This window comes from Ammospiza nelsoni, chromosome 1 (assembly GCF_027579445.1).
Source record: "Ammospiza nelsoni isolate bAmmNel1 chromosome 1, bAmmNel1.pri, whole genome shotgun sequence".
NCBI classification, from domain to species: domain Eukaryota; kingdom Metazoa; phylum Chordata; class Aves; order Passeriformes; family Passerellidae; genus Ammospiza; species Ammospiza nelsoni.
The window spans coordinates 131,951,603-131,974,451 of NC_080633.1; the positions used below are offsets into that span (position 1 = coordinate 131,951,603).

Genomic DNA, 22,849 nt, shown 5'->3' on the forward strand with positions numbered 1-22,849 from the left:
GTTTAATATAGCTATGGTAAGTGTTAAAGCCTACTCTGAATCCTGCAGGACTCATGGTATTAATATTTTCCAGCTATAAACACTGTAATTTAGCTGAATGCTGTTCCTTAATATTGCTTAGGTCTGTTTCCATTTCATCACATGTACAACTGATCTGATATTAATGACAAAATTATAAAGACATCTATCTGCTTTATCTCCTGAAATCTCTTTAGCAAAGATTATACAGTGGCAGTTCCTCATAAATTTCACTTGCCATTATATAGCCTATTTAACTAGTTCAATTGAATATTTCTTAAGTTCATAATAAAAGAATTAATGACTTGTAGCTCAACAAGCTACAAGTGAGAATTCTGAGCTAGTAGCATTCACTGTATCAATCTAATTTTTAACAACTTTAATGATGTCGAACAATAGTTCATTCCTATTATCTTCCCTTAAGTCTCCTTAAGGAGCTTTACAAATGCAACCTGCTAAAAAATGGTTGGAGATGAGGTGAAGTTTCCTCAGTGTTTATTTGTAAGGATTTTGCTAAAAATTCTGAAGTAAAGTTACATTCCATCACAGTTCCTTTCAAATGCTGAGAAAACTGAAAAACAAGATAAGGGTTTTTTTCCCCTAAAATGATTGTGCTTTGCCCACTTTATATCATGGCATCTACATTTCTGTCACTTTGTTTTAATTCTTTATAAACAATTTGTAGAAGCAGAGCAGTTCCCATGATCAGATTTTTAGATATAAGTATGATCTTTTGCCCCCTGCTTAAGCCCTTTATTATACAAACTCTAATCTTCTCACCTAATTTTTAAAGCATGATTATTGTTCATTATAAAACTGAACAGAAAAAAGCCAGTATGGTTCAGATGATAAAGTTTCTGCATGGAGGGCACAGTGAAAGCTAAACCAGATTCTTCTGCTTGTTTTTTGCTTATAAAAATATCACACTTAATTAAGGGGCTTTTAAAAAATTTCTGACTGAGCAGATTATTGGCAAAAACAAATCAGGCACCAGTCAAAACAAATAATCCCTTTGATTTACTCCTCTGTCGACTCTAACTGGTTGAGTGTAACTCATTCTTGAAAGAATTTTGCTGCCCAGATCCCACACTGTGAGTGGCTTTCAGCCCCGTTAACAAAGTGAAGTGGTCTCTGGTTTTCACAGGGAGGCTCAGTGATGTGGAGAACGCTGGCAGGGCTACAAAGGCTCAGCAGAATGGAGGCAGTCTAAACAGATACGGCTGTTTGGTTTCTGTGCCGGAACTGCTGAACACAGAAGTAAACTGTGTGAACTATGAACCCTGTTTGCTCGCTCCAAGTACCACCAAAAGCACAGCTCATGATAAAGTCTGCTTTCTACTGACAAAAACATGCTCAAAAACCCCTTTAAACAACAAGCCTGTATAAATGTTAAGTATTCTGTACATACAAAAGAGCTTAGCTGGGATGGCTGAAAGCCTAGAGGAAACCTGATGAGCAGAAAGGACACGAACTAAGTTAGGAAAATCAAACACAGAATGCCTCATGTTCTGCCTGGAAAATATAGCAGAACTGATATTCTAGCCTAGGAACACCTAGTAAGAATCTTGAACCACTTGACCTACACCCTGGTCAGAGAAACTTTACACTTTAATTCAGGAAGGAAAACTAAATAAGGATGAAAATATGCTTTAAAACCAGTGTGATATTCCAGGTGTAAGACTGCCATGTTGCTCACTCAGCATCTGCCTCAGTTTTCCCAACTTCATGGAGATACTCCCAATACCATGGAGTTCTAGGAAATAGAACTGGGGCAGACTGGGTATAACTACAGTGGTGCAACTGGGTTGAGCAGCTCCACTCGGCTTCACTCTCCCCACCGCTCAGCTTCACAGAGTGCAGGCTCCACTTCATTAAGTTGATCATACAGACTTGCTGTCACAGCACAACAGGGTAGGCAGGAGCATACTACAACCATTCCAATATTAAAACTCCATTGAAAAAGAAAGAAGGGGATGTTTTTCTCCAGCACAATCACTTGTGGCATCTTAATAAATATAGTGCTCCATAATGTTTGAATTCTATATGATATCCCAAGTGTCCTCCTTCTAAGCCACAGAAAATTATTTACTCCATTAAAAAGGGTGCATTAGTTAGTCAAGTACTGAAAGCACTGTTGCAAATATTAAATTTCTCTGTAAAAACCTTATTTTGTTGTTGTATGATTTTTTTACTTATTTAGACAAAGCTAAAGTGATTCACTCCAAGATACAAAACCAGTCATTCATTAATCATTCCATCTTGTCTAGGAATTGCTGAAGAAAATGCACTAAATAAAAGTAACAAACTCTTTTATCCTTGAGCAATCTTCCTTGGATAGACAGCAATCCATTTACAGTATGTAGAAGTTAGCTAATGAAAGGATTATTACAATTTCTTTTATCTTCAGAAGAGTTATGGGTTCTGAGAGCAGCATCACTGGGAAGCTCTTTCACATACACTTTCAAACAAGGCAATAAATCAAATTTACCAAATCTACTTTCAGTTACAGGATTTCCATTCTTGTAAGACACAGCAAAAAGCAGAAAACAGTGTCACATGTTTCAAAAGACATGTCTATACAGTTAAATACTGAGATTATGATCAATTAATGCAGAATTACGCTGAAAAGTACACTGCATGGGTTACCACTGAGACAGTAAATGGAGCAAAAATATGCCCAAAGAAAGAGCAAGTGAACCTGCTGGATTTGGTCATTGCACTTTATCCTTCACACAGCTTCTTGAATAAATAGCTGTATAAGCATTAATCAAAATGGAGATCCTAGATATCATTTCAGATATTATATATAGTTTTAAAAAAATGTCTACTAAGAAACTCAAATGGATTACAATTCCAAGGAAAAGTGAGTTGCTCTTACGTTATTGTTTTGTAAGTATGTGCTCTGGTCCATTCCCAGCTCTGACAACATTCACTAAATATCTTCCTGATTAGATTGCCAAGAACAATGTTACTCCATACCCAAGTATGTCAGATAGATATTATTTGTGCACTGTCACACCCAGAAACAAAGCATCTTACACAGCATAAATTTCTTCCAAAGTTTTCCAAGTCTTCTAGGAATAAGCAGGTTTTAGGGGATAAAAATATTCATATTGCAGTACAGAACATTTATTTCCAGCCAAAGATTTTTCCCAAAGTATGCAAGTCAGGCTGTACAACAAAACTTTCAGCAAAAAAGGAGAATTCAGCATATGTTACTTTTTAAAAAAATAGAAATAAATTTAGAAGAAATTTTCCTTGGTATCTAAGATCCCCCTCATGATCGTACCAACACATTCCCATGAATATAAAAATAGAAATCTCTGAGTCCTCCTTTTCCTGAGACTAAGTAAAGAAATAACTTCATTAACTCATATGACTGATTGGTTGAGACAATAATGATTCCACCAGAAGGGAAAGTTAAAATCCTAATAAATGGATATAAGGTCAGATTATTTTTTTTCCCTTGGGAGAATCCACTTCATCAACTACATTCATTTCTTCTGGTAGTTGTCTCCTACTGGCACACAATCTGATTGTAGAGATTTTGACCAGTAAATTTAAAAATGGACAGTGGAGTCGTGTAGAACATTAAAGTAGTAATATCAGATCTTGACTCTGTTCAGCAGAAAACTACTGAAGTCAGCAGTACACTGAGATGGGAGCTTAGCACACAGACTGCTCCTATTTGGTATTTGCTGAATCTTTGAAAAGCTGTTTAACTTCCAGCAAAAGAAAGAGAGAAAGAAAAAAAATATACAGATCAGCATGAGTCATGGATCTGGCCTACTTTATCTTTGAGCAAACTAAGCTTAAGCCAGTGTTTACTAGCATCATGAATATTTGGGCATCTGCAAGGACTACGAAATCCAAGAGAATCCCCAGGCAAAGGAATTACTTCATCCAAGAGCACAACTTGCATTCTTGGACTGGGGACTTGGGTATCTCTTTCTTGACAGGTTCTGTGTGTGAACCCTTGCAGGGAGGACTGCTCTGGGCCATTTCCCACCATGTACATTCACTCCTCAACACGAGGAAGTTCAAATGCCAGACTACACCCCAGTGGAGTTGTGATGGGTTGACACAGTAGTCATATACTGTTTGTCCTAAAATCTATTTCAAGCAGACAAAACTATGCATGGGAATGTCTTCTAAAAAGTTTTGTTTATTTTTTTTCTGGAGAACCAGTGTTTACAATTGGGCATGGTGCTGTACCTCTATAGCAGAGAAAGTGAGGTCAAAGAGGGTTGCCTTCCTCTGGAACAAAAGGTCAGTGAATGCCTTATTTCCTGAGCAATTTATTTCTACAGGCTTGGATCAACTTCTAGAAGTAACATCTCCTACAACAGCTTTGTCAGAAGGTGGCCCTGACAAAGGGCAAGAAAAGAATACCTACTGACTGTAACTTTTTCATTCTGTGTTTTTAGGTAGTATAGGCCCACAAAATTCAAGAGCAGTAAAGAGGGATCATTACCTTAAATATAACAAAAAAAAAAATTACCAATATAAGGTACATATCTTCAGCAGAAGACAGAATTACCAGGTTTGTGGGTTTCTCAGCATGTCTTTTTGTCCCACTAGAACTCTCCTGTGTCAAGTTCACTTTCATCTCTCTGTTCTTCATTTGTGAACTGATCTCATCTAAGCACCAGCTCAATGCAATCTTGGTCCTATTACAGCTGAAATCCATGGTGAGGAGGAAAGAAAATGTAGACTTGTCATGTTATTGGTGCCTGAGTTTATGTTCTCTTAACAGCTCATCCCAGAATTCTCTGAGGTTGCTGAAAAGTAGGAAGAGAGAACTGAACAACAGGAGTTTCATCACCACTCATGGGGACTGCTGGAGGAAGGACTAGAAGCATTTTGACAGAGAAGTGGGGAAGCCATGAATGTTGTTCTCTTTTTTAACCATTAACTTTGAAACACAGGCATCTTATCTTCTGACCTGGACACTGACCATGCCAACTCTAGAAGGCTGAATTCCACCAGACAAGCTTACAGCAGCCTTTGGGTAGTACCTCTGTGGTTTTCTTTGTGGATTAGAGCTTCAGACAGAATAGTATTTAGCACAGTCAGTTTCTTTGGAGTTACTTTAATGCATAAATACCCAAAAGCAGAAACTTTTTTCTTAATACTTCATTCCCCCATTTCCTTTCAAGGCATAAATTGGAAATGGGTAGGAGAAGCAATCCTTTGTAGGTTACCTTGAACTTGGAGAGCAGTTACTTAACATTTGTAATCAAAATAAATGTGCCTCACTCAAAATGCTAGCACGGTATGGATTACATCAAGTGGCCAACTGAAGGCAAAAAAATCTCTTCAGCAACACCCAGTGAAAGCTCCCAAACTCCAACTGCCTTTCCCCAGGAGCCAGCCTTGCAAAGTCAGCACTTCCCAGGCCAAACCAGCTGGGGGAGTTGGGGAAGACACATTGACCACACATGCAGGCACTCAGCAGAGGAACAGCAGAACAGGCACACAGTTAAAGCATCACAAAAATAAATAAGAATGACAGCAAGAAACACAATGGGTATTTCAGCACACCTCTTCATTCAAAAATCTGCTCCTGGCCCATAAAATGACCCCATTCATGGCTGAGCTGAGCCAAAGCACCACAAGGGTCACAGGCTCGTGACCTGCACAACACTTCCTTCCTCTTCCCAAAACTGCAGCCTGCCCACCAGCTGACTCATTTGGTCGACCACCAATAAGGTTTCCATCATTTGGTACTCTGCAGGGCACAGTGTGAGAATCTGGCTGTAGCACACAGCTAAACAATTCCTGCATTTAATTTCAAACAAATGGGAGAAGGACGACAGACAATCCACACCACTTCAAAAAGGGACTGCAGTAAGCCAGATGGTGAGGATTACATCTTGGGGATGGCTGCTGGTTTATGATGACAGGATGTGAGGCAAAGAGAGGTAGAAATCTGGCACCCCACCAATGCAGTGCAGTGCAATATCTGCTATGTAGGAAGTGTTTCAGCAGTAAAGGTTGCAACTCCCGGGCCAAGACTGAAGCAGGAGATCACATCATGATATCTTGAATTCACATTTGCTTCAGATTTGTAAATTTGTGATAGTTCAATTAACTACAAAGTGGTTTCATTATTCACAATTAAATATTTTGTGCCATTTATTATGCATGTGAAAAAAGTGATGTAGAATTATTTCATTCTTTTGTTCACAGTTTGAGTCAATTTTGCTATTTATGCTACCATTTCTCCTTTTTTTCTATTCAAAAAGCATTAAAACAAGGAGCGAAAAGATCCTTTTTCCAAGGTTCAAAAAAATTGTGATAAACATTTTATATATATCACATTTTAAAATATTGATCGTCTGTATGGATACACATATTCAAACAATTCCAATTTCAACTGCAGAACAAAATCATTAAGCATGCATGTTTGTTAAACCTGTGGCAGAAATAATTTTATTTTCTTCTAGAGGCAAAGGTTTAATTAAACTTGAGACACTGGAGAGAAAATGAAGAGAGTTCTGAAAAAATGGCAGTTCTTCACTGGACTGTCCATAGAACTTTAGATAAATGGAGGTTTCTTAATTACTAATTCAGTAGGTCAGTTTTAGAGCAATTGCACGTTATGCTAATTGTTTCAGAAAAATAACTTCTGTGAATTATCATCCAACAAAGTTTCTATCTGCACTGGGTTCATCAACGAAAAAGGAGACAAAGATGCCTTTTATTCTACACCACAAGAGATGGATGGTTTGAGTTACATGATGAAAAAGACACAACATTATTAGAGTCACCACAGTCATATCCCAAGTCAGTGCAGCATCCATAAAGCAACATGCTGTATTATTGGACACAGTGCAGATAATCCTTTGATCTCTGGTTCTGCTTGTTTCAACAGCCCAGTTTTAAATTGGTATTAGCAATTATGATTCACATTACAATTAAATATGTGGTTTCAGATAAGGGAAGAGAAAAAAAAAATCAGTTCTCTGCCTCAAAGATTCAACAATAGATTATAAAGTGCTCAAAGAAGCAAAATGAAGTTATTGAAACCATGCTAGTATCTTTTTGTACCACCCTGAGAGAAGAAATCCTTATCTATTTCTAAAAAATATACATTTAAATGCAAATGCAATTATAGACAAAGAAGATCTGTTCAAACCACTAAAAGTGTTTTTATAGCAATTTATACAGTTTCTATGCCACTAGATTTTAACAGCTAAAATTACTTCAAGCTAGCTGCTCATTCTTCATCATTTTAGTGGCTTTCAGAGATCATTAATTAAACGACTGAAGAGATCCTCAGTTAAGCAGGGGAAGGTTTGGTTGGAATTTTCTTTTTGTTTTACCTTTAAACATATACAGCCTTCCCAATTAAAGAAAAGCTTCTTATTAGAAACCACAGATGAGTGGTGTCTGTGCTTTTCAACACAAATTTAGACTCCTTTACCCTTTACCAACATTGAATTTAATAGCAAATGATTTAATTTGACAGACATGCAAATTCTGTATTTTCCTAACTATGTATTACTGTCTGGATCTAAAATAACTAAGATTTTTGCTTTGTGATGTTGCAGAATCCTATGCTGAAAGGTGACTAAAAGATTTTTAAATGGGCTACATATATCATTAGAAAACAAAGCCGTCTCTTTCATGCAGAGACTTTTGAAAAATACAGCATTAATTACAGCATGCCCGACCAGATGCTCTCTTAGGAACTTAGGCACCCATGAAAGATTGTCTAGATGCCTCCACTTGTCCCTGTACAAACATGTTCTTCAAGTGTCACTCTTCAATTCTCCAAGCTGTGAATGCATCTAAAATATGCTTTCTTACAGGGCAGGGCAGACCTTCCAAGGAAAAGCTGGATATAATCTCATTGTACAATTTGTGCCATGCCTGCTACGTTGTAAGCACTTTAGAACTAATTTCAGTGAATAAGGCCAAGGTATGAGGCACCTTGACAGGGGCACATTGTACATTACATTTCTGCTTCCTAAAGATAAACAGATCCCATTTCATCCTGATGAGTATGAGTGATTTCTATGAATTTGCCAGGACTATTCTGAATTGCTGTTTTCTTCTTCAGAGTACTTGGTACTTTCATGTTTCTGACCCTGGCAACACCTGTAATCACATTCCCTCACCATGGTCCAGTCACTACCAGACTCAGAAGGTCACAATGAAGTGTGATTGTGAACTTAGCTCAAATTGTTCTTAATTCACTGAAAACCCTGTTAGAGATTAAAGAAAATTGAAGTAATTTGAGTCCTAACCATTGCTGGCTTGGAGCATTCTGAAAGCATTCTCAAGCATTCTGAAAGGCTTGCTCGGGATTTTGAAGGAGCAACAAGGGCTGTTATGTTGATCCCTAGCAGGACATTGTGTGCATAACAAAGTCCAGAGACAAAAGAATAGAAAGTTTTTGTACTTTCATATAATCTAGAATATTATCTTTACTAATTTTGTTGAAATTTAACCAGTCTATCAAAGACATCTTATTTATATTTCTTTATACTTTATACTTAGTTGTATCGCTTTCCTGAAACTAATAATTTAAATTAGTCTAGGCAATTTTAACTTAAACTGCCAAATTAATCAATGAAAAAGTAAATGTATCATACTTAGTGGATAAGGGTGCAATCCAATTATTTTGTTGAATTTATTTGAAGGCTGGAAAGTCCAATTAGTGAGAAAGAACATCAGACTTGGGCTTGCTATAAATAGGGTTATTAACTGTAGCCTATTTATATGCACAGCTGCAATCTTCCAGGAGGACCTGCAGAACCACTTGCAGAACGTGTTAAGAGACAGTCAAACAAAGTATCATCTGAATGTTAATTCCAGCTAAGTGAACATATCCCTGAAGCACTGTGACATATAAACTAAGGTCAGTGGACTTCAGGCAGAAGTGGAGAATATAAACCCAAGACTTCAGGTTCACAATGCCAAGAAACAAAGTCATACAAGCAGAACAGACCACAAGCTGTATTATCTGCTTGTAAGATAAGACAGAAAGAAACATTCTTGACAACAGTTAAAGATACTGTTTCTCCTTTCCTTCACAAAGAATAATGTGACCTCAGGTCCTCTTCCTGATTATTTGAAAGGTGAAAGAAGAAGATGGAGGACATCACATTTCAGACCGGAGTAATTTTCTCTTAGCAAGAAGCTGGATGATTGAGACTTCACATTTCGAATGGTAGAATATGCTCTACTCTTCTGAGCAGCGTGCCACAGAAGGCAGTGTCCTAAAACTGTCTTATGTATATATGTACATACATCTTACAGCAACAAATTTTTTTAAATTTTATTTCACTAAATACCTTCTCACACAAGCAGCATATTAAACTTGGCACACAAAGAGGATGAGAAAAATCTTTGTCCAGCTGACATCACTGAAAGTAAAAACGAAGCACAATGATCATAAGGCCAGGTACACGATTAAAAAAACAAAGCCCAGAATTACAGAAGTAGTGTGACAACATTAATATAATTCTCCACATTAAAATATTTAAAATACACAGATAATTCTATCTCTATTTCCTTATATGCACTCTAGGGAAAAAAAAAAAAAGCCCACAGATGTGGTGCAATTTCTAACACAATATAGTTTTCAGACTATTTAATCTTACATCATGATATTATTCCATTCATCCTCTACATGTTAATATCTGATTGAATGAGTTGGAACACAGGGGTTTTTTTCTGAATAATTTATACCAGAAAACTGTAAACTGTTTTTGAGACTAATATTTCACAATTATGGTTGTAAATTCAAAGCCTGGGAAAGAATTCATATCTCAAGGAATTATGTAACTACCAGAAGAATATCCATTTTAGTATATTTTTGTTCACATATGTAAATTAGTCTATGGGATAAATGACAAATATGAAAGGCCAATGCAGACTGTGTGGAACATGTTTTTCAGTATGTGTAAAGAAGCAAATCTACAAAACCTGTAGTACAGAATACATTTTCAGTTAAAGACCCTGTAACATTCTTTTAGCCTTTGCAACTTCAGTAAAAAATAATGGGATCTCAGTTCTAACCACATAAATCAGCTTATATTTGTGACAAATACTATTGAAAGGAGACAAGAGGATTTTTGTCCAAAGTTCCATTTACCTGTTACAATGAATTAGAATTATATTTGTGCACAATGAAATTCTAGATAACTTACATATTATATCATGACATATTGGTATAAGTACTGACAACAATTGAGAAACTTTATGAACAAAACTCATTCTTTGATTTAAGATCTATGCCTGCCAGACTCACAAGATCTTTAACATTTTAATAACAAGTATTTTGGACAGATTTTACTGGTATTATGTGTTTTACAGGGTATTTTGGTTTGCCAAACCGTACCAAATATGTTTGTACCATTGCAGCTACATTTACAACAAAGCTAGAGTAGCCAAGTTCAAGACCTTTAAGGTCTCAGAAGCCTGGGGGCCTTCTTCTAGACCAAAGTATAAACTACATGACAATAGCAAAAGAATTGTAAAGAATTTTAAAAAGCTTTTAAAAAGAAAAAGAACAAATGATAGTAATATTTTTATAATGTACTTTGTTGGTAAACCAAGGTTTTGAGAACATCCAATTCCATCCAATGTGGTCTATTAAAGACCACACCAACTGTATCAGCTTATTGTTTACACCACTTCTCCCCACTCCCAGATCTCACAAAGCAGCAATGGGAGGCCTAAAACCCTACAAGTCTATCCACAATTCAGGAGCTGGTTCCATGTTTCTCCAGCTCTGTCTGTCCACCAAAACTATGACTTCTGCTACATACTCCACTACATCCTTGAGTAACCATCTCAGTTGCCGCAATCACACAGTTCTCAGAGTAACAACTCTGCTGCCGGTGTCTCAATGTGATTAGCAGGCCAAGTTCTTTCCCCCTTGCACCGCAGTCTCAACCTGAACATTTTTCATTTCACTTCTTTTAGTATTTCTCCATCCATTCCATCAACAAGGTTAGCTCTGTCTACTAGGTAAAAATCTCACAGTCAGATCTTCCGCCTTGGTCCTGCATGTGGGAATGTCTGAATCTGTGTTGAAGAGCCCTCAATATCCAGCCCACATACTCTTAGACAAGCAGTTTTCCATTAAATTTGCATGGAAAATATGTACTTTTTTAACATGACATTCATGAAAAGACAAGGTCTTGGTAGTCCTCCTCCTGTTGTACAAGGTTAAGCATATAGTCTGCAGCTAACAAATACAAACATACAAGTACAGGTATTTGAAAACCCCTGTAGAGAGCAGTTGCTTTGAGACTAATCCTTGACACTAGGCACTAGTCTTTGTGGCACCTACTTATCCATAATGAAAAGAAAAATATTGTTTCTTTTCTCCTTCCTCCTCAGTATTGTGGTGTTTCTTACTTCACACCTCAGGCAAGTTTTACATCTGCCAAACGCAGGACTACCCTTTAGACATTCTTGCATATCAGAATGCAAGAAAGACACAGTGTAATTTTAGAAGATAACTTTTGCAACATGGAGAAAAAGAGCTTTCACAACCATTTGTAAATCCTATGTGTATTTGTAAATTATTACTGAAATAAAATCCCACAGTAATTCTTTAAACTGCTGTGTGGGAGTAGACAAAAAAGAATGGTTGGAAAGAAAAAATATTATAGCGTATCTGTTTATACTCACACCATCAAAAGGACTACAAAACTGCATGCTCTGATTAATTTGCTGACCAACAGAGCAAGCACTTTAAATGTTATTTTTTAATTTCTAGTGTCAGAATTTAGTTGGTTACAGTTTAGGATGTAAAGGATTTAAAACACAACCAAACACTCTGAAGAGTAGTGCCCAGATCAAAGGTCCAGCAAGTAGCTTTGGGCAGAAACCAGTCTAGATTCAAATAAAGGAAGGAGCTGGGGTGGGCAGCCAGCTGTCATGTACAGGTGATATCTATGGTCACGCTCCGGTGGAAGGCAGGAAGCTCACTGGCTAGACTTACATCAGGAGAATAAAAATAGAACATATATAGCAGGGTGATGGTGCCATTCAATTCTTCCAAACTCCACTTGACCCCAGTGAGGAAGGCCACCTACACGTCCTCATCCCTTGCCTCTGTCACCCTGGTGCTGCAGTGACCCAGGACACTGCCAACTGTATGCCACTGAGTTGAGCCTCTAAGAAGGTGCTGCTCCTTGTGGAGCAGGCACTGGTGGTCACTAAAGCTAATACATTCTTCCTTCATATTTCAATGGTTTAAATGCAGTGACAGCAACTGTGCCTCAGCTGGCAAGAGAAGAACCCTTTCCAAGAGTTGCTGGTTTGCTCAGACCTAGTGGAGCACATTCCTTACTCTTCTTCTGGTATCACCAAGCTGGGACACAGAGCAGCTTCGGGTGCCTTCAGGATCAGCAGAGACTGCTACCACCCTGACCATCCCCCCCACTCTCACCTGCCCACATATGGACATGGTCTGGTTATTTGGAAAACACATGAACCTCATAAAGGTCACAATACACTGGTGACCCTTCAAGAGTTCCTTCCAGAAAAATTGTATCAGGAAAATAATTTTTGAAAATATCTAAGTTGTTTTGAATCTTTCTTCCACATATAAACATTCACTTGCTCCACCAATATTTCAAACACCCAGCTCTAAGTAGTACAATGTTTTTCAACTGTTGCCACTAAACAACATCAACCCCGTATGTACAAATGAAATTTAAGTTGTAGCTATTGCACACCGGATACTGAAGTTTCTAAAAGCATGATTACATTAGGGTGCAATGGCCATTTAATCAGGAGGGGAACTACTGCCAAGTTTTCCCTAGCAGAATTAAATGCTTTCAGTCAGCTCTTGGGTTTTAAATAGGCAATTCAGGTTTTAGAATATTTGCCATGCTTTACACCACAAAATCCAGCATGTCCTTTAGTCTTAAAATCTGATAGGCCTTCTGGTAGTTAAAATAACTAAATAAACAAACAAAGAAAGAAATAAAATAATCATGTTACAATGAAAAATTTCCTCCATATCAGTCTCATATTAATTTGACTGTTCTCATCATGACAAGAGCTCTGTTTTAGAACAAATGACAGCAATATTGCCACTCCCACAAGGCACAGGATAAAAGACAGGCTCCAATTAATAGTACGAAAGCCAGTTATTAATAAAACAAACACACCCAGAGGTACTACTTATTTCAGCAAATATCAACAAAAATACTTCAAAGAAAATACATTTCCCAACATTGCCAATGTTCTTTCTTTACCCTTTCTCTTGTTTCTTTTTTACCATTTCTTTTTCTAATTCTCTTGCCCACCAGTTCACTGTCATTAAGTAGTGGGCAGGCACTCTCAAAACTTTCAAAACCAAATCTCCATAATAATCTTCTAATTCTTTCAAATTCACTTAAATTGTAGCAGCAACAGGGATCAGCTTATAGTCACAGGAGAAAGGTTCACAGAATTGTATTTAGAAACCATTCAACTTTTTGGAATGAATAGCAAAACAATCCACATGGAGAAATTGTGATAATGGAGCCATAATATGATGGCATCAGGCTCTTAAAATATTTCTCCTCAAAGCTCTATTGTATGCATGATTTACTTTGAGCATAGGGATATCGGGAAGCCACATCAAAGACCTAATGGATAGACATTTTGTTAACATATGTAGAACTGATGCCAGGCCATAAAACAACACTGCACTGAGTATTACACATCTTCGGAAAAGTCTGGTTGTTTTTGTTGATTTTTTTTCTTGAGGTTGGGGTGGATTTTTGGTCTACAAATTATTTCTTCCGTTATGTGCATGAATGCCTTACAGGCTCAGAAGAGAACATTTTTTATGTTCTCTTGTTCCCTGGATCTTTGCCCAGCATCACAAAATCTGAGACAGGGCTGATCTTTGAAACTGGGAAAGGAAGAAGAATGAAAAAATAAACAAGCATCTATATCCTTTGCAGAACAGGTTCTGTTACATCAATCACAGACTGGTAAAGAACCTCACAATCCATGCTACCGTGTTAGCATCTCTGTTTCTCAGGTCATCCCTAGGACTGCTACTTTCAAAGTGCTGATCAAACTTGGCTCAAAGCTACAGTGCATTCTTCAATGGTCTTTCATGTTCTTGGTGTTCAAAATGGAGACAATTTTCAAATTGCACAAACTGCAGATATGGCATTCCATAAAACCAGGAGGCAAAAAGCTTTGTAGAGTAAATTCCTGGAACAGCTCTCCAGGATTCTAAGCTCCTCTGTTTCTGCTCTAAAGTATTTATCCTGGATCACAGAATAATGAGCAGCAAATTTATGTACTTTGTAGGGCACTTAGGAAACAGTTTTTTCATCACTTAGTAACTGTAAGATAAGTAAAACAGTGCTGCACACCAAGAAACAGAGTATGAAAAGACACTGAAAGTCAAGATTGCAGAAGAGTTATAACTTTATCCGTTTTGATACCTTTTCAGTTAATCACATATTTAGTGGTTCCATGTTTGGCACATTAGGTACATTGAAGCCAGATTAACAACAAACAGCTGCTATTTATAGCATTTCCCCAGAGATGGGAATGGTTGCTGCTGTGCTTTAAGACCAATCATGTTACATCTGTATTAAAATGAGAAGACAAACATGTTTTACTGCCAACTCTGCCAGAATTTCAAATGAAAACCACATTAGTTAACTTGTGAATTTCTCAGTCAGTCAGTCTCCAGTGTCAGCTTACATAGTTTAAATAAAACATCTCACCAGCACACAATACAACACAAAAGGATGCTAGCAGCATGGGCCTAGGTGCAAAAGAATTCTCAAATACTCCTCCAAGATAAAAGTCAGGAATGGACTGCAAATGTCTCTAACCCACAATAGCCTGGACCTCAGCAGGTTCTGCTACCACACCTTTATCATTTCATAAACTTTTTGGCTCAGTTGTCAGCAGTCATACCAGCTTAAATATGTTAAGTCCCACAACCCACAGGTTTTCTACTCTCACTGCTGTCCTAAGCACCGTGAGAACGGGATCCCAAGCTCAGAAAGGTTGCCAGGACATCAAGTCATAGCATGTTTGGTCCCACTGTTTCCTATTTGTCTATATGAAGAAAAGGTGAATCTTGAATTCATTATCTTATAGGCACAGGCTCACCTCCTTTAGGCACCTACAGGGTTATCAGGCCTCAGCAGGCACTAATCAAGGACCTCAACTCCCCTGAGGATGGTGGATGTCTCTGCTCTGACCACGCATGACCACACCCGCTCTGACACAGGAAGAGTCTTGTCTGGGGTGAAAAGTCCTTTCCTAACTTAGAGGGAATAATACAATTATAAACAGAACAAAGACATTGGTGAGACACTGAACTTTATTGACAGAATTACAAAATCCATTTCCTTTTTCTGTTCAGAGGCTTTCTACACCATCTGAAAACTTAGTCCTGCAAAGTTGCAGCTTCCAGTAGATTTCACCATACATTTTTGCTAGCTGGAACAATTGCTTACTGCCTACTGACCAGTCAAACAGAAAGGAAAAAGCAGGAAGGAAACCCGAAGTATCAGTGGGTTAATTTTTCAAAAGTATTTGCACATTGGGTACAAAGATGCCTCAAAAGGACACAGGACATGTGTGCTCATGACACATCATCACCCCTGAAGATGAATGTATCCCTGAGAGCCTGATGCCTCACAAAGCATTAGTCACACTTCTTTTACTGCTTTAGGTTACTTGAAAATGCAAATGTGTTGAAGTTAAGCATAGGTACCTAAAACAAGGTTTGCAACTCAAACAATTTAGAGTATCCATTTTGATAATTTCAACATTTCTTGTGGCAGAAATGACTTTCAGAAAGCTAAGTCCAAAATACAGGAAAATTTTAGGAAATATATCAAAAATATGTCAACTTCTATTTTTCTGGTTTCCTTAATATTTTTCTAGTTTTACCCCCTAATCCCCAATTGCTATTTGCAAGAATCCACATAAAGTACTTGGAAAAATGATTAGAAGGAGGAACAGAACTGGATATGCTGCAAAAGTGGTCAAATTTAAAAAAAAACCAAAACCAAACAACAACAACAACAAAACAAAAACAAAAACAAAAACAAAAACAAAAACAAAAACAAAAACAAAAACAAAAACAAAAACAAAAAAGAAAACAACAAACCCCAAAAAACCCCAAAAGCAAAACAAAAAAGAACCCCCCAAAAAACTCTAAAGAGGTATGGAAAAAAAGAATTTTATCCTTTAATGTATTTTAATAATAATAAATATTGTTTGTAGCATAAACTTGTCAGACACATTATTTCAGTTCATAGCGATTATTTTTAATAAATATGTTAAAATCTCATGGAAGGAGTCAATTAATTATTTATAAATCAAGCAGTATATTTAATTCTGGTCAATATATAGATGAACACAAGTATACCTAAATGTGTGTTATAACTTGAGCTGAATCACTTTTCACCAGACTTCATACACCTTCTTCAGTGTCCTATAGCAACCCACATTTTCAACTACGTTTCAGGGGTTTAAGTCATAATTTGCTGCAATACCTGTGACCAGCTATGCTTCAGAGATTTACCTAATTTTAAACTGTTTTGCTTTAGACCTTTGTAAGAGCAATATCACCCACCGTTAATTTCTCACCTAGAGTTCAGAGATCCAGATTTCGGTTTGTTTCAATTCAAAACTTAAACTGAAATTTTGGCCTGTGGAAATGGCACCTTTTTGTTCCCCTGGATTTGTACTGCATTTTGAAACACTTTGGCATAGAGGGCATTGTAAGAGTTTGGATCTGCCATGTATTTTATTGCCTAAATAGCGAGATGGTTCCCATTTTTACCAGAGTAATGGAATGAGCATGGTGAAGGACCCATTAAGGCTCCAACAGGAAAAAAACTAGTACTAAAAACCCTAAATATTCACTAGTTTTATTTTTCTGTTTCTTGGTTACATTTTCAAAGTGTGTCCATTACCACTCACATTATCATCAGCAGGGGGCTTGTAAATAAGCCTTTACCCAATGCTTAAGAAAAATGAGCTTGTCAGTAGACGTAGTGGAGAGATCCCAATCCACTTCAATACTTAAAGAAACAGAGCAGGACAGCAAAGAGAAAATCAAGTCCAGGCAAGCACCTTATCTTTGAAGTCTACATTTGAACAATTCATAACCTGAATTGAAATGCCAAATTTTGAAATATACCAAACATAATTCAGGATAGATAGTCAATTAACTGGTTAGAAATATTGTTTAAAATGCAGATGACATAAAATTAAGTTAAATGAACCTTAATTAGAAAGTTGGAACATTTAACTTGGTAAATACTTGTTTCATGAAGCTGGACAAACAGTTGATCTTAAACCAATCAACCACCAGGGTAGTTACTCTTTCCCTGCCCGGTGACCAAGCTGCTGAAATTGAGCACTCACGCTAACACTGAGAATCTCTGACACCACAAGCCAGAGCTACCGAACTGATATCTCAGAAAAGATAAAATCTCTTAAATATATAAAATCTCTTGCCTGGTTTAAAGGTCCGTGATAGTCATTCTTCTTCTCCATTGAAGCCATAAAAGTACAGTGTTTACCAAAGCATTGTGGCTCAGTACTCTAGCAGCAATTTCTAGTGCTGCTGTAATTGAGGTTTCATCAACACTTTCACAATAAAACATACTGCCAGAAAAGTAATTCCCTGTTGTAAGTTGACACAGAAGACATTGTATCAGGCACAAATCCTTCAGCACCAAGAGTTTGGTTTGTATGATTTTTAGCTAAGAAGTTGGAAGAAAAGAGAAAGCAAGAAGAAAAGTCTTACAAATGGAAGACAGCAATGTAGAATTATGAAATGTTCAAACAGAATTTGTGGTGCAGACGGTTTATTCCAACCATATATACCTGCTAAACATAGCCAGGAAACCTGTTACTGGTAAAAGACTGAAAAGCTAAAATGTCTAAAATATAGAAGAGAATGTGAATAAAAATTACTTGTTTTAGGGATTTCTCCAAAAGGGCTGGTTTGGTTTTTGATTGTTTCTTCCACATTTTTAAAGAAAAAATGAGGGGGTTTTGTATATTTTCACCCACCTGCTCTGGGTACTTGCTTCCAATTATCTCTGCCACAGTGTTAAAGGACAGAGAGTCTGGATAAGTCTTAGCTCCCATCCTCAGGTGCACAACAATCCTAGTGCCACGGAGAGACATTCGTGACATCATTTCAGCATCTTCCACAGTGATGCAAGCAGTGGGAATTTGGGGTACATCAGGCTGGTAACTCTGCTCCCCAGTATGTGGACTGTTAAAAAAAACAACAAAACATAATGTTAACAACTTTGCTCTGTAATTTTTTTAGCATTACTGTAGAATTATTAAAAAGAATGACCATCATGACCATCCCTGCCATACTCTCAAAAGAGATATAGCTACAATTGTTAATAAAACTTTTGACAAAATACATCAAATGTTTTAACATTAATCAGAATATATGACTATATATAAATATATCTAGAATTCCATTCATTGTCAGCTGTGTTTAGGTCATTGCCACACTTTGATATCACACTCCATTCACTGCTTTACCAGAAAGAAAAGCAATGAAAAGTCTAAATGAACAGGTTACCATAAGTGCATTTTTTTTTTACCGTGGCAAGTAATGAAATTAAAATTCACTATTAAATTTTAATGCTATTTTCCAAATAACAGAATTGCAGAACAGATGAGGTTGGCAGAAACCTCTGAGGATCATCTGGACCAACCTCCCCACTTGAGCGGGCCACCCAAAACCAGATGCCCAGAACCACACACAATGCATGAAAATCTTCACCTGTGAGCCTTCTCACAGCAGCAGATACACTTTTTTATACACTTAAACAAACAATACAAAATTTAAATTGGGTTGTTTTTAAGTCTTCTAAACTGGAAAAAAACCCCTATTTAATTCCTGGAGGAGATATGTTAAGGAGGAAAGGAGAAACCTACTTTGTAAGGTTATAGATTAAGTAAAATGGGAGAGATTATTCAATTATATTTATTGAGAAGAATAATCCCTTCTCAACAATAACAAGTCATATTGTAATCAATAACATAATCTGCAGAGTAGATATGTATAAACATTTATTTCACAAAGAAATACTAAAAATGAGTTAAATCGAGGTCTCACAGGAGCTTCCTCAGAGTATAGACAGATCAGTCTATTAAGTGACAACAGTTGAGGAAATTATTGCTCCTGGTTGTTTACAGCTGAACCTCAATCAAAGGCCAGTGTCTCTTCCCATCAGCTTTGCAGGTCAGGTAACCCACGGCTCACCTTTGAAATAACATTTAACCTGAAACTCTGCATTTCCTGTTCCATGTAATACTCCCTGAGTGGGATAAAGCCATGTAGACTTATAAGTTCAGACCTTTTTTTTCCTTTTTTTTCTTTCTCTTTGTCAGATTAAAAAAAAAGGCATCCCTCATCCCCACTTTTAAACTGCGATAACTTGCTGCATATGTTTAATATTTCTTTGAGTGTTTGGGGATAAATCCAGCATGTTAACCAAAAGACTTTCCAAGCAATGTAAAATAAACAGACTGCAAAAAAAGAAAAAGAGAGATGATGGTTTCATGTACTAATATTAAAAAACCCCAAACCCTACATTTAACAACTGAGCAGAAACTGTTTGTTTCGGGTAATTTTAAATGAATGTTTTTGCCTGTGTCTTCTGGCAGGTTTATGTCTTAGTACTAACATGGTGTATATGCTGAATTGCAGTAATTCAAGTTTTATCCCTGATTTCAAGGTCCTTGTTATTTCTCAGATGCTCAACAAGAGAAACTCCTTAAACTGTATTTGTTTCCCCAATTTAAGCAGCAAGCACATTTATTGCAGATGCTCCATCCTGATGTTCTACCACAATTGTGGATAAGGCTTCTGACAACTCACACAGTTGTCAGTGCTTACACACCTCAAGTAAAGGAACATTTGCAGGTACAAAATTTACCCAGCTAGCCCAAAAATATACCTTGAAGTTATCCAGAAGTGCCATTTGTATGCTCAAACTACCACTCTGCCAAGATTACAGAGGTAAAGCCTATTATCCAAATTAAACCATATTGGCGTGGGCTGGCAGAGCCAGCAACGGCTCAGATGACACCAGGATCTGACAGGAATGGATGACTGCCCAAATTATTTCTACAAAAAGGGAAATGGACCCTAAGCATGACTGGTACAAAGTCACAAAGCAATACCACAGTACTGTAGATTCCTAATGCTGCACGATGAACTCACACAGAAAACATTTGTGGCAGACACTAAGCATCCTGGGATGCACCTGATTAAAGTTTACATGCATGCAAAACATGCCATGTTTTAAGTATATCACCTACATAATAAATTGCTTAATAAAATGCCAAAGAGTACATAAAAAAACATGTAAACAGAGCAAATTAAGTACCTTTTATGTAGAGATAACCAAGAACTGGAAAGGCTACTGACCATATGGCAAGACCTGAGCAAGAACTAACAAAATAGAAATTACTAGCAGACTCTGTGTAACAGATGGAGAGAAGCATTTCCCAGTTTGGCTCAAAACAGGGCAAACAGGACATAGTTTGGGGAAATCAGGAGAAAGAAATTTTTTTGGTGGGGGCAGGGGAAGCAGAGGGGATGACAAGAAATGGTTTTTTTTTCATTGATTCTGAACAAACATTATTTTGGGACTATTTTGTCAAAAGAAGAAGGATCTTATTAAAAAAAAAAAAAACAAAACTCTCTTGCATTTACCATTCCTTGCACCTTGAAAAGGAAATGAAAGGAAAGCATCACATAACAGCACCTATAGAGATCACAAAGAACCCTGACTGCACCAGCATTCAACTTAAAAACATTGGTACCTACAGGCAAGCAAGGTGCACCTCTGGAATTTCCCACTAACACCTGGGAGTGATGTTAGCATCTGCTTCAAACACACATTCTCTGAAAAATGCTGTTATCCAACAAACCCTAAATTAATTCTGCAAAACTTTAAGGATAGTTAGGTTATTTAATATATGATACCCCAGTTCAATACCATAATTTGGTGTTCAGAAGAGATGGTAAATAGTTTTCCCATTATTTTTTATTTACTTAACAAAAACATCTGTTTTGATTTTAGATCTACTGAATCACCTCACATCCATATTTAAACTATTAATTGAAAGCATATTAATGTTGCAACAAACTCACAGTCATTTGGTCCTGACATTCTTGTTCAACAGCTGACAAAATTCAGATAAATAAAGTGGTTGAGTTTTGCTTTTGATAAAGCCCTAGATTTCACATCTTGGAAAGTATTTAAGAGAAGTGTCATGGTATGAATAAAAGCAGAGAAAAGGCTCAAAAAAACCCCCACATTTTCTCTGTGGTACACGTCAAATGGCTAGTAAGAAACAAATGTGGCTTGTATCTTACACAAAATTGTAAAGAGAGAATAAAAAATTCAAAAAAGCAGCTAGTTAGTTTCTCTTCTGAGTAAAACAATCAAATGTGGAGAAACTAAAAAATGTGGATTAAAAGATGTGCTGCTGGTGTTAGGTCACTTCTAACTCTTCTTACTGTGGTAGCTGACCTAGCATGCTCCATTACTTTGTTCCTGCACTTCCAACCCTTATCTCTAAGATAAGCTAAAATGCCCAGAGAAAAGTAAACTGTGTAACTGCTTCAAGCTAAACTGGATGCTCTGATAGAAAACAGATCTCAAGTTGAAGCCTTGGAAAATGATGGGAATCTCCTAAGGAGAGAAGTAAGCATGACATTACAAGAACTCTAACATGGCTAAAAGGAAAAAAACCACCAACCAATCAAAACTTGATTATACAAAAGCTTAGAAAGATTTATTTCAGCCATAATGTGTATGCACATACCCTCAGTGCACTATTCTTCACATCAACCTAAAAAAGCAATATAGAGTTGGGAAATGAAAAATCAATGTTGTCTAAGAATTGCCAGTGTTGTCTAAGTTTGCTCATTCAGACAAACACATTAGAAGACACTTAATTACATATGTGACCACCTATTTTCTACAGAACCCATGTAAAATTCTCTGTATGAACCACATGTAAACTAAAAATTCTTATCAGATCAGCTAGTTTGTTAATATTGACTTGAATGATAAAATACATTCCTGAGTAGAGCTATGACTACTTTAATCACTAGCTGTACCCACAGCAAGATCACAGCCTTAACTCAGTAACAGGCTCACATCTTCCACACACTGCTGTTGTTTTTTCACTTGTATATTCTACATAGCACAGAAAATTCCCTCATCACATACAAAGCTTTTCACTTTAAAGGGGGTGATGTAACATACTGCAGCAAAAGAGGAGGAAAACTACTCAATTTGCTCTCACAGTTAGCTATGGAGAGAAGCTATTCATGAGTGCCTCACTCCTGCAACTTCCTCTGCATCACAAGCAGCATGGCACAGCCTGAACTCCACACAAGTAAATCCCCTTTTCCAGCACCACAAACTCCTTACAAAAGAAAAGTTGCCCTTGTGTGCACTCCAACTGTGTATGTTCTTCCAAGATTCTCACCAATCCCTGGATAGAAAAGCCAACTGTAGCTGCAATTAGTAAAAACGTCAAAAGTATTGTTAATATTCTCAGAAGAATTAGGTCTATAAAAATAAAATCAAGACTATTCTCCATTTACAACCACTTGGCAAAACATAAAATAAATAAATTCAGCCTAATTTTGTGTTTCTGTCATCATTTGTCCCAAGACTCATTTGCTTTGTTGGCTTCTTAGATTGTCTTGGTGGGATTTGATTTGTTGGTTCACAGTAAGTTGAAAAGATATCAAGATTGTCAAATTCAAAACCACATAGGAATATGCACATAAAATCTTAAGAAACTGCAGAGTAAC

General features: G+C 37.0%; 1 protein-coding gene across 1 annotated transcript in view; it reads right to left on the minus strand.

Annotated features, from left to right (window-relative positions):
• Nucleotides 1–22,849, minus strand: part of CPQ (carboxypeptidase Q) — a 127,558-nt gene that overhangs the window by 75,770 nt on the left and 28,939 nt on the right. The window contains exon 4 of the mRNA XM_059479498.1: nucleotides 18,052–18,259. Coding sequence (XP_059335481.1) covers nucleotides 18,052–18,259 — 208 coding nt within the window. The remainder of the gene's footprint in view (nucleotides 1–18,051; nucleotides 18,260–22,849) is intronic.